Source organism: Microcaecilia unicolor, chromosome 2 (genome assembly GCF_901765095.1).
Source record: "Microcaecilia unicolor chromosome 2, aMicUni1.1, whole genome shotgun sequence".
Lineage (NCBI taxonomy): Eukaryota > Metazoa > Chordata > Amphibia > Gymnophiona > Siphonopidae > Microcaecilia > Microcaecilia unicolor.
Genome location: NC_044032.1, coordinates 187933700 through 187946919, shown reverse-complemented (window position 1 = coordinate 187946919; position 13220 = coordinate 187933700). Strand labels below are relative to the sequence as shown.

The 13220-nt window shown below is 40.0% G+C and overlaps 1 protein-coding gene across 2 annotated transcripts in view; it reads right to left on the bottom strand.

The window, feature by feature from the left end:
- The window catches only part of GRAMD2B (GRAM domain containing 2B), a 136642-nt gene that overhangs the window by 35759 nt on the left and 87663 nt on the right, over positions 1-13220 (bottom strand). For both annotated transcript variants that reach the window (XM_030193563.1, XM_030193564.1), the window contains exons 2-6: positions 11661-11745; positions 8015-8084; positions 7563-7666; positions 6410-6505; positions 2960-3031 (exon numbers count right to left, since the gene is read on the bottom strand). In XM_030193563.1, coding sequence (XP_030049423.1) covers positions 2960-3031; positions 6410-6505; positions 7563-7666; positions 8015-8084; positions 11661-11745 — 427 coding nt within the window. The remainder of the gene's footprint in view (positions 1-2959; positions 3032-6409; positions 6506-7562; positions 7667-8014; positions 8085-11660; positions 11746-13220) is intronic.

Sequence of the window (13220 nt, the reverse complement as noted above, 5' to 3'; positions counted from 1 at the left end):
ATCGAAATAGCTGGCATATGGTGGGGGAGGCTGAGATTAGAGGCCATTCAAATTTCAGATCATGCACCAGTGTGGGATTAGGCTTAAGAGCTGGGTCAAGGGGAGCGGAGGAGCAGGTGGAAGTTGAATGATTCACTTTTGGGGGATGAGAAAGTGAGGGAAGAGATTACGTTGACTATGATAATGGTGAGGTCACAGAAGCAGTATTGTGGGATGCATTGAAGGCGGTGGTGCGGGGAACTCTGATCAAGTTGGGGGGGGGGGGGTCAGCGTTCCCTCGAACTTTGCTCACGCTTGGCATATTTGGAAAAATTGCACAAACGAAAGCCTACATTGCAGGTATGGGAGGAACTTAAAAAAGTTCGGGGAGAATTAGATCAGTTGCAGATAATGGAAGCAGACTTTATGAGAACTAAGCTTAAACAGCAATACTTTGAGTTTGCTAATAAATCCAGTGCAATGTTAGCCAGGTATTTAAGGGCTAGAAGAGTTAAATCCCTTATTCAAAAGATGAGGGATGGTAGGGGAGGACAGCACTATGCTGATTCTGAGATAGCAAGCTGTTTTTTGAAGTATTATCAAGAATTATTTAAGGTCCCGGAGGAGGAACCGGAGGTAGACAAAGCTAGTTATTTAGATCAGGTGCAATTGCAACAATTGAGTGAATCAGAAAGAGCACAGCTTGTGGAACCCATTAGGCTAGGGGAAGTACAGGGAGTGATTAAGAGGCTTCCGAATGGGAAGGCTCCTGGGTTGGATGGGTTTTCGGCACGGTTTTACAAAATGTTTTGTGGGTGAACTAGGGGATCTTTTGGTTCAGGTGAGTAACAGTGTTTTGGAGGGTAATGAGTTCCCAAAATCTATGTTAGAGGCAGGGGTGACTATCTTGCCTAAACCGGGGAAGGACCCAGCAGTGTGTGGCTCTTATATGCCTATTTCTTTGTTGAATGTCGATGCAACGATCATGGCCAAGATTTTGGCTAATAGGTTGGGAAGGGTTCTACCAAAGCTAATTCATAGGGACCAGTCGGGGTTTGTGCCAGGGAGGCAGGTAGGGGGCAATATTAGGCGTACCCTACACTTGATATGAGAAGCACAAAGAAGTGTACCTGATACGGCCTTGTTGGCCATAGATGCAGAAAAGGCCTTTGACCGGGTAACCTGGGGGAAGTCCTGAAACGGATGGGAGTAGGAGAGAATTTTAGTACTTGGTTGGCAGCTTTATATAAGGACCCGAGGGCCTGCCTTGATATTAATGGTAGTTACACCTCCTTCTTCCCCATTTGTAGAGGAACTAGGCAGGGGTACCCTTTGTCACCTCTGCTCTTTGAGATATACATTGAGCCTCTAGCGGAATTGATGCATCAACATCCAGATTTTCAGGGTATAAATGTGGGGGAGGGGGGAACACCGTATTGCTTTGTTTGCGGACGATGTATTGCTTTATGTGGTGGATCCAGGGAGGACGTTGCCTATGATATTAAAGATCCTTCGGGAATTTGAAAAACATGCAGGCTTGTGGGTTAATATGGATAAAAGCGAGCTGCTGGGGATCTCTGACTCATGGTGAGGAGCGAAGTTTGAGAGCAAAGTTTGCTTTTAAATGGGCCAAGCATAGCATCCGATACTTGGGGATTCATATATCTAGGGATTTGAGTAGAGTGTATAGTTTGAACTATGGGAAAATAGTGGACCAAATTTGGGTGGAGTTATCTAGGTGGAAGGACTTGTGGTTATCTTGGTGGGGATGCATGGCAGTAGTGAAGATGAATGTGTTACCTAGGCTGTTATTCTTATTTCAGTCATTGCCGGTGGCGGTCCCGAGGCAGATACTTACCACATAGCCTGTGGGCGGACAGCACTTTACACCACCCACTCTGAGGTGGTGTTAAGGGCTCCCGCACTAACCTGGGTAGTGCACGATGCCGCCCAATTACTGCCGGGTTAGCACCTGCGGAAATATTTTTTGATATTTACACTTGCGTAGGAAATGGCACATGCTGGGGCTGGAAGTACCACCAGCATCCATGTTGGGCTGGCGGTAGCTTCAGATTAGCTTTCTAAAAGGGCCTCTACATACTTGGGGACTATTTGAGATGTGCATTTGTTTGCAACATTTCTCATGTCGTGTGCATTCTTCAGAAAACGGTACACTCTTCATCAACAGTGCGGACTTTATGACCTTGCCCGAAATGAAGACAAAAAGAAAAATTCCTATTAACATGGGGACCTAAACAGCCTCTCCCTGAAAAACAGCCCTGGGTGATACCAACTGAAACCATATTTGTAACCTAGTGAACAAAAAGGTACCAAAAGTGGGATATGGGACTTATTTATACCACAAGATAGGATATCACCTGTGAAAAAGTAATTACCTCAGAAATCACATATTCCACTTTAGGTAACTGCAGTTTTTAGGCTGTAGAACATGAAAAACAAAGTTGTGTAAGTTGCACAGTCCTATTCTTGACACTACAGTACACAAAACTTTAAAAAAAAAAAAAAAAAGAAAGTTGCCCCTCCAAATTTTTTCAGCCTTTATCTCCATTATTTGTAACCCCACTTTTGGTACCTTTTTGCTCAGCAGGTCACATTTACTTTTGCTAGTATAAACTTCAAGGGGCAAGGGGGTGAAGGAGGAGAATTTAAATGAAACTGAAAGCTGCCTGACAATCAACAGTGCACCAACAGCAAAAAAAAAAAAAAAGGGCAGCGCACCATCAATCCAACACTGGAAAGTTGTGAAAAAGTATACCTTTGTTGCAAGTGAGGAGAGTGGGGAGGGTGAAAACAGAACAGGAAAAAAAAAAAAAAAAAAAAAAAAGAGACAGCCAGATGGGTATCCAGCAAAGAAGGGCAGCTGAGCTATGTGGCTTCCTGCCTGCAAGAAAGGTTATCTTTACAGGAATCTATTTGGTTCCACAAGCTGCAGCAGACCACACCACACCATAAGACTTACCTCTAGATGTCTGCAGACAGACTTTATTAACTTGTAAGTTGCATCTCTGGAGAGCAATGAAACAAACATGTACTGCAAAACAAAGAAATTACTATTTGAAGAAAATATTGCAACTATAATATTCAGCCTTTTACTTTCTTACAGAGATAGTCACATACAGAAGTTGTCTATAAACACCCCACCCCCAAAACCCCAAACACTTGTATCAAAAGTTTTGGAGTACTATGGTTCAAAATAGCAAAGCACAACGGTTAGAAAATTCATTATTAGGATATCCTATCATAAATCAGTCTCCTTCCTGCATCATCATTACATCATACACAGCACACCACAACATGGTTCTCTGCGACTTCCCTATGTTAATAGAAGACATTAGATAGCCTGAATTGAGCACAAATAGAAATCTAAACAGCACTGGGCTTCCAAGAAGTCTGCAGAAACCCTATATAGAGGGCCACGGTTGAAGATCAGATTGTTTTTGGATAACAGACTAATTCTGCTGCCTGCATGGATTATCATAAAAACATGGAAGGCGCCTCCATGCTGGATACGTATTGTTCTTGTAAGAACCCAGGTTGACGATGACAAAGCCTTCAGTAGCCTTGGAAGTGGTAAACAGCCTTTTTATCAAATTTTGGGTATGTTTGGGATAGATATGGAAGGTAATGGTAGTGGAAAAAAGGTGAGAGGTCAGGCAAAAGAGCTGGGGGTAGTGGTCGGGGTGGTAGATAACATTGGATTGCACAAAGAAATTTATATGGCCTTGTACCTAACGTGGAAGAACCTTGAGAAAGCAGACTGAATGGATGCAACTGGTCTTTAAACTAGCTGAAATCTGTATTAGATATTAAAGCAGAAAATTACATTGATGTATTTCAACAAAAGCACAAATAATGTGCACGCAATGTCAATATTTAACTGTTGAACAGTGTTATTTGCTGGTATCAGTCTGTCACATCAAGTTTCTATTTGCATACACATATAAGAATTTAAATTTAAAGTGATTCAATTCTGGTGGTGGCCTAGAAGGAACAAGGGGTCCCCCTTCTAATGAGTAAATTATTTAATAGCTAGGATATATTTATGAGCTGGAACATACTACTGCCATTTGCTGTAAGACTGTGGCTAATGGGGGAAAATTTGGGACTTGTTTTAAGACAAGATATAAGTGATATATACTTATACAAAAACATATTTTTTTCTCTCACCCTTTTTTCTTTCTCCTTATTAGTTCTGCTTCATAACTGGGGTGTTGGATAAAATGAGAAGTTATCAATAGATACTTTCAGTGTGTCCTGTCTAGTTGCATTGTTAAGTTTCTTTGTTACCTAACAATGTGAATAGTTTTGTTCTGTCATTTTTCTAGTGACACGTTTTATATCAAATGTCCAGCTGTTTGTTTTATCAGTTTTCAAATTAAGTACCTCTATGAAATAAAAAACAAAGCGATTCAGTATGAGAAAGAATTTATGATGGGGAGGAAGAATAACTAAGGGAAGGTGTTAAAACCACAATAATGATTCTTACAAAATCTAGGAGGTGGAGGATTCCATGAGGTGAGTACAGTACTTTCAACTAAAGAATATCTTAACGGCAGGAAATGTTTGAACAGCAGCAACTCTCACAAAACAAAAACGTGAACAGAAGTAGCTTTTTTGCGCAATGCAGGAGTCTTGTTCTCAAGCTGCCGTGTATATAAACCACATGGGGTCTTCAAAAGAAAAACACCCTACTGTCTATCAGGTCTTATGCTGATTAACCAAAAGGCAATGACCTCTCTCTGAATTTTGATAGCAGAGGCTATGTATAATTCCTACATAAACTGCTCAAAAGATCTTTGCAGTGTAATTGTGTTATCATTCAGTGACTCATGAACGAGATTTAAAAAAATAATTTTTTTTTTTTAAGTAGCCCTGTATGTGGTGGCATTTCCAATTGGTGTTTCACTCTTGAATATTTTGGCATTTTAACTTTTTTTCCCCTTTAGATTTGCTTTTGTCCATATGACATGTCAGTGAGTTTGGTAATAGCTTGTTGTTTATGTGCATTGTATTGTAGATGTTTAATGTAAACTGTCTAGGAACATTGTACATGGACAGGTTATTCAAGAAATACAGAAGAACACAATATGAGGATCAGAGAAAAAAAGATTACTGAATTAAACTCAATGAAACAAAGAGGGAAATACGGCTAGCAAAAGTACAGGCAGAATGAAAAATGGCTAAATATAGAAAGGTAACAAGACCTTTTTCAGATATATTGGGGAAAGGAGAAAAGTTAGGAATGGAATTGTAAGACTGAAAGATCCTGAGAATGGCTATGAGGAGAGTGATGAGGATAAAGCAAAAGTGCTAGATTACTACTTCTCTTTGGTGTTTGTGGAAGAAAATCCTGGAGAAGGACCGTGGTCGGCTGTTGAGGGTATATCTGGGAATGTAGTGGTTACTGTACCGTTCTTGGAAGAAACCATTTATAATGTAAATCCGCCCCTCCCGCCTGGGTGCGATGTATGACGACAACCGGGTTCCAGTTAGTCTGATGTTAGTAATCGTGGCAGCTTTTCCGGAACACAGTACCCAGGAAGGAGGAGAGGACAACAAAAACTAACCACGTCTTTGGCTCTCTAAGAACCAAAGAACCAGGGTCGCTTTACTCATACTACCCCTCTCCTCAAGTCGCTTCACTGGCTCCCTATCCGTTTTCACATCCTGTTCAAACTTCTTCTACTAACCTATAAATGTACTCACTCTGCTGCTCCCCAGTATCTCTCCACACTCGTCCTTCCCTACACCCATTCCCGTGCACTGCGCTCCATGGATAAATCCTTCTTATCTGTTCCCTTCTCCACTACTGCCAACTTCAGACTTCGCGCCTTCTGTCTCGCTGCACCCTACGCCTGGAATAAACTTCCTGAGCCCCTACGTCTTGCCCCATCCTTGGCCACCTCTAAATCTAGACTGAAAGCCCACCTCTTTAACATTGCTTTTGACTCGTAACCACTTGTAACCACTCGCTTCCACCTACCCTCCTCGCCTCCTTCCTGTACACATTAATTGATTTAATTACTTTTTTTTTGTCTATTAGATTGTAAGCTCTTTGAGCAGGGACTGTCTTTCTTCTATGTGCAGCTCTGCGTATGCCTTGTAGCACTATAAAAATGCTAAATAGTAGTAGCAGTAGTAGTAGAATATTAGTCACCAACTGATGCTATCCTATACATACTTTATGAATCACTGTTCCCACTGTATGTGTCAACAAAACATGTATTTTACAAAAGGCTCTCTGTTCAGCAAAACCTTTTGTAAAATTCTCAGAGAAACATGAATGTCCTTGACCTCGATGTCCCATTTCTCATGTAGAGCCCCTATGCAATACACGGCTTCACAGATTTCAACTTAATTAATTTCAAACTGCTGAGAAGACGATGCTGCAAATTGTGTGTGTACTTACCCTCTCAGTGTTTGTTGCTATCACCAGAGCATTTGGTACAAGAAGAGCAGTTTTGGTTTTCTTTATTAATGTCACCGAGGAGACAGGTATAGACATCTGAAATGTAGGCCAGGGAGGATTGTTTTCAAATTAGTTGACAAACATCAGAAAGCCAGTTCTTCCTGACAAGTAATTAAGTATGAAGTAGCTACCTGGCAGCATTCTAAATGCTCAGTTTATGATTTTAGAAGGCAGACATGTTTTGCTCAGATCTACTGGGAAGAATCTAAAAATTGTATTGAACCGATTAATGAAATGCATTAGGATACAAAAGTTTAGGTTATTTTGACACTACACGTTACCTTTTGCATGTGTATAAACCTGGCACAAACATGCCAATATAGAAAAACTCCTCACTTTTTTTTTTTTAATTTAAAATTTTCTTACTGGAAATCTTAACTGTGAGCTTCTGAATTATGGTGATTGATTCAATATGGATTGGGGAGGAAGGAGAGAGAAGTTTCCCCCCCTATTTCTCTCAGTAGGCATCAGCATGGGAATACAAGACTGATACAATTGGAGGGCTCTGCCAAAACCCTTCCCCTTTCTAAAATGTGCAGTGAATAGGTATGAAGGTGGTAAGACTTAGGTTGGAACAGAAAAGCTCCTTAATTCAGTCTCTCCCCTTTTTTCCTTCCCTGTTCAAGGTAGGGCTGGAAATGCATGTGCCCAACCATTTCACCCCTGGACCCACCCAAAAATTGCCTTCTGGCTATATCACTGGCAGTGGAATGAGTTGTACCACCTGTTTACTAAGGTACACGTTTTTAGCGTGCGCTAAATGCTAGAGACACCCATATAATTTTTAGCATGCGCTAAAAATGCTAGTGTGCCTATAGAATGGCTATAGTATGGCTTAGTAAACCGGGTCCTAAATATTTTCCCTACACCTCGTCAGTAACTAGGGAGTTTGTAGGGGGTGTACATAGAGGTTGGCTTGTTTGCCTTCCCTCAAACAGAAAAGGTATTCCACTGGCTATGACCACAATTCATGGTCTCAGTACCACCATCACCCTTAATTTCAGGTTCTTTTTAGCCTGTAATTCAGCTGCAATCACAGATTAGAAAGTCTGAGACTGTAGATGTGCATCATGTTGCAAATTTCCAAACTGACCTTTGTGTCCTTGCCAAAGACTTTAGAATAAAAAGCAATCCAGTTTTCTGACACATACAGCCTTCCTTGGTACAAGATTTCCTTCTGCAGAGCACAGGTAAAACCTAGAGATAGTGAGAAAAGTTACTGCTTTAGTTGTGAGGCAAATGAGGATACTAAAGTTACTTTTCAGTTTTATTTTTTTTAACAATTCTAACAGCTGTCCATCAGTGCCTGGAGATTTCCCTTAAGGCATTTAAAAAAAAAAACCCACAAGAAAAAAAATTGGAACCTTGGACAACAGTTACATACTACAAATGTCTCCATACTGAGCTGGTTTCTCTTTAGTGAATGAGGTTAATTTGGAGCACTGCTTTATAATTACAGGTTTTCAGCTTGGGCTGCTCTTTCATTCAGAGATTCACCATGTGTTTTAGCTGTCATTTGACAGATACACCCTCTACTGTACTTACTTTGTTTCAGAAGCTCATCATTTGGGACTTCTATAAACAGCTTATGATAAAGAGTATTTGTCTTAGAAAACTAAAAAAAGAAAAAAATGGACAAAAATAAATATTTTAAGAATGTTCCCCTTTACTGACCATTTCTTATATACATCATAGCCTAAAACTCACCTGAAAATTTGTGATAGGTCTACTGTTTCCTATATATGTTTTTAACATCTCATTTTACTAACTATTCCTTCCCTACTTTTGTTTTTAACCAGACCAAAAATGTAACTCCATCTTCAAACTCCCACAATGCCTCACCAACTGTGCACATGTGCATATCCATACTGTAATTTATTGAAAAACAAAGTCACGTTTAACTTGGAACAAAACTTTAGAATACTTTTCCATCTTGCCTAGTGGCTTTCCCTCCCACCCAACTTATGCATATATACAGCTAAACATGAATACTCAATGCTTATGAGAAGTGTGTACTGGAAACAGTGGTAACTGGAGCCTTGGCAATGGTTGTCAGTTAGATTGACTGTTACTAGGAACAGGGCATTCTATTATGTTGGTTCCTTTCTTTGGATTTCCTTACCAGATGAATTTCATAAGATAACTAGCTATATTACTTTTGGTAAAGCTTTGAAAACATGGTTGTTTCAAAAGTATTATGGGCTTACTGTTTGATATCTTAATTATAATCGTGTCATGATTTGTTATTAGATCTTTGAGTAATAAGTTGATTTAGTTTTAGATGATTATTTTAACAATGATATTAAGAACATTGTATTTATTTATTTATTTTATGATGACATTTCTACCTTGCATTTTCCCAAGAAAGCTCAGGTTCGATGAGGCTTACATAACAAATTAAGAAGCAGTAAAATATTAATACAAAACTACATTAAAAATATTTTCATATTAGCTGAACACAGATCTAAAGAAGTGGGCTTTAAGTAAACTTCTAAATGACATATAATCAATTGAGTGTCTGATAAACTTGGGTAATGAGTTACAGAGTTTGGTACTTTGGTAAGAAAAATTAGCATTATGGATAGTTTTAAAGGTTAAGTTTTTACAACTTGGGAAATGTAATATGAGATTCTCTAGATGAAGTGGCATTTTGCGGTGATAACAATGAGATTTATTATATAAGATAGTAAGATACCACAAAGAATCTGATGAACAAGAACACAGAGCTTAAATGAAATTCTTTCATTGATAGGTAACCAATGTAGATCCTTAAGAGGAAATGCTTTAAATGTAACATGGTGAGCTACATATAATTTATTTTTGTAATAATGTATGTTAGTGTAATTGTTAATCAATCAATCGTTTTATCGTAAACCGCTAGAACACATTCATTGTATGTAGTGGTATATTAAGTAAATCAAAATCAACTTTTGTGTTATTTTATACCACATTCATATCATATGCTTTGATGGTGGGTATTGTGTCTATCAATGAGGGATGAGAAGACATCTTAAACAGAGGGCAACCAAATTTTGGCTTTAGTATCGAAACTAGCCCAAAATTCATTTTTGCTATGTTTTTGGTTTTGGCCGAAAAGGTCTTTGCATTTTTGAACTTTGGGGGGAGGTAGAAGAAGGTTTGGGACAAAGTGCAGACAGGAATAGCCCCCCCCCCCCCAAGGCCTACCTTAAAAGCCATGGTGGTCTAATGGTGTACTCAAGGCAGGAGTGATCCTCATTTGCTCTTGCCCCTGCCACTTCTGCTCTCAAAATGGCTGCTGAGAGCTTTAAAGGCAGACTCCTCAACTGGTTCGTCCAGTCACTTTGACCCCTTGATTGCTAATCCTACTCAGGCAGGTTTTAAAAACTAGGAATTTTCATCTCTTAAAACCTGGGACTTCATTCCTCTGAGCATCACCACCTTAGAGGGAATCCTCTCCTATCCCTTTACCTGAAACTAGTTTGGAGTTTAGCGGCCAATCTCTCAAGGTCTGGAGTTCTAGGTTCTATGATCCCTGTCTCAGGAGGGCAGAAACATGGTAAACCCTCATTTTTTTTCCTTTGTTCTGTGTCTAGCTCAGGACTCAGAAGGTAAGATTTTGTGGTCTCCCTTTCACACTACAGCCCAGAGTTAGGCTCGGCCTTTTCTGCTCCTGTGGCAGATATTCCTCCTCCCCTTTTAATGTTAGATTTGAGCTTGCTTTAGTTGTGGAAGAAAAAAAAAAGGGGGGGGGGGGGGGGGGATACAGCAGATATTCTTCAGAGAACCTGCTGGGACCAGATGATCTAGTAGTCAAGGTGGGGACAGGGGGACAGCAAACCAGTGCTGTCTCTAGACAGAATAATTTGGGGTGGCAATAGGGGAACAAGCCAAAATGACATTGCTACTACTTATTTCTATAGCGCTACTAGACGTATGCAGCGCTGTACACTTGAACACATCATGACCTCCCCCTCCTGCTTTTAAATTAGCTATAAGACAGACAATACAAGAAGTCCCAAGAGCTTTCTATCCATAAACAGTCCCCCCCCACCCAACATCATTCATCCAGTACCATTATAACTGATAGCATCACTCAACTAATTATTGTATATGGGAGTAAAGTCTGAATTATATAGGAAAGACAACATAAAACATGTACTTCCACAGTCCTCTTCTTGGCTGTGCGGCGTTGCCGAATGATCTGATCAAGTTTGAATCTGTTTCTGTGCGTGCATCTGACGTCCTGCATGTACAATGTGCAGGACGTCAGACGCACGCACACCAACGATTAGATCATTCAGTAAGCAACGCCATGCAGCCGAGGAGAGAACTTCGGGTGGCGGGGGTTGGGGTCCCCTGCCAGCAAAGGTATGCGACGGCGGCGGGAAAGGGGGGGCCGAGAGGGTCGTGGCAGGGGGATCCAGGGCCAAATCTACGGGGGCCCATGCCCCCGTGATAGCTACGCCCCCTGATTTGCACACATACCCCCGTGTTAGTATTCCAGATATTTATGTGTGCAGTTGGTGCAAAAAATACACATGCCTAGATTAGATAATTGCCCCTTACAACATATAACCAAGGATATTAACAAACATTAGATATACAAATCTATAGAGAGGCTTAAGTTTCAAAAACAAGGCATGCAGTAAAATAGGAGAGGGCTGACGGCTAATCATATGCTTCAGTAATTGCTGAGGCCTTTGGACCTTAGGAAAAAGGAAGTCGTAACTTTTACAAAAGAATAAGCAGTCTTTGAACCTTAGGAAAAAGGAAGTCGTAACTTTTACAGAAGAACAAGCAGTCATTCTCTTTCCCACGTATTAAGGGGAGTGCATTCTACATCTTGCAGAAACACTTTCCCCGAGGAATGTAGCTGATGAGCATGCATATTTTTCTAAAATAGGCTTCACCATGTCTGGCATTCTAGTACTGTATATTCACTTGTATGCTTTATTTTTCTAAGCTAATGTATAAATATTTCAATTCTCTTCCTATCTAGCCATAAAAAAATAGCAACATTCCTATTCAATGATATTTGCCCAAGTTAAAATTCAATTGCTTTGCAAATGCCATTTCATACTGTGAACTATACAGAAATGCTTTTGTACATATATATATATATATATATATATATATATATATATATATATATATATATATAAAGAGAATCATTCTCCTGTTGTTCCCAAGTTTATTATACGTGCTTCACCTGAGTTTGTCCTGTTTTTTTCCTTTCTAATTTGGACTCACTCTTGATGTCAGCTGTAACGAAGGGCAATTCACCAACTTTTGGCCTGGAAAATTAAAGAGAAAGACAGATCAGATATAACCTTAACTTGAGCCCTTAACTAGTAATGAACATACACTCAGTATAATATGAACATATGGGACAATTCGATACTTGGTGCCTTCAGTTAGGTATCACCTATCACCAATGTCGTACACTGAGAGCCAATTCTATAATGACATGTGTTTGTCAAGATGCCATTAAAGAAGTAGTAGTAGTAGTACTAACATAAACCTGAACTCTTGCACTCAAATTTAGGCACAACCATTTATGTCAGGTCAACGGCAGGCGTAAATAGGCATGACTAAGTATTCTATAAGTTATGCATGTTGGAGACCTGCCCAGAATCTGCCCACGTATACACTTCCTTGCAGTTACACACTATCCCCCGGATTCTATGTATCACGCCAAGATTTCCATGTGGAAATTGAAGTGTGTCGATAATTGCCAATTAAGCAATTGACAAAAATTCTAAGTCGCACAGTTGAAAAATGGGTGGGTCAGGATATTACTAAAATCTACGCTTGCGGTTATAGAATACACCCAATCTGCACGTAATTTAGACGTCGGCATTTAACTGCCCACAACTACAATTAGTTGTGTGGACCAGTACTTGGTGTATTCTATAAACCATGTGGAAATTTAGGCTTATACTATAAAGTATGCCTAAATTACGGCGTGCTTTATAGAATGCGCTTAGGCAAAATTCATTTCTGCACCAAATTTTTAGGCGTAATATATAGAATCTAGTCCTATAGCAGGTGGGACCATACAAAATAACATATGTAAGCACACTATGGCTAACTGCCAATTTAGGGACCTCCGATTCGAGTAAGTGTAGGCACCGAAGTATAGAAGGGAAAATTAGGTTCTTACCTTGGTAATTTTCTTTCCTTTAATCACAGCAGATGAATCCATTAACTGATGGGTTGTATAAGCCTAACAGCAGGTGGAGATAGAGAACACTGAAAAGACACAGCGACCCTGGATGGCTAGCTCCTTCTGCCTTCAGTATATGAAACTTCCAAAGCAAAGTGAATAAGAGAGGTAAAACAACATAAACTTTCCTCACAGTGAACAAATGCCCCAGAACCAGAGCAATAACCAAACAAAGGAGGGACGACCTCAACCTCCTGCAATAGAACAGCATGTAGAAACTGAGAACTGGTCTTCAGCTCCTCCCGATGAGATACAATATCTGCATGAAAGATCTGAACAAAAAACAAAACCAGACTGGGAGAGATTATGGATTCATCTGCTGTGATTAAAGGAAAGAAAATTACCAAGGTAAGAACCTAATTTTCCCTTCCTTGTCATCAGCAGCAGATGAATCCATTAACTGATGGGATGTACAAAAGCACTCCCTACGTAGGGTGGGAACAGGCAACTCCGCGAGCAAGCACCTGTGCTCCAAAATGTGTGTCCTGCCTCGCTGCAACATTCAGTCTGTAACGCCATACAAACGAAAGCTGAGAAGCCCAA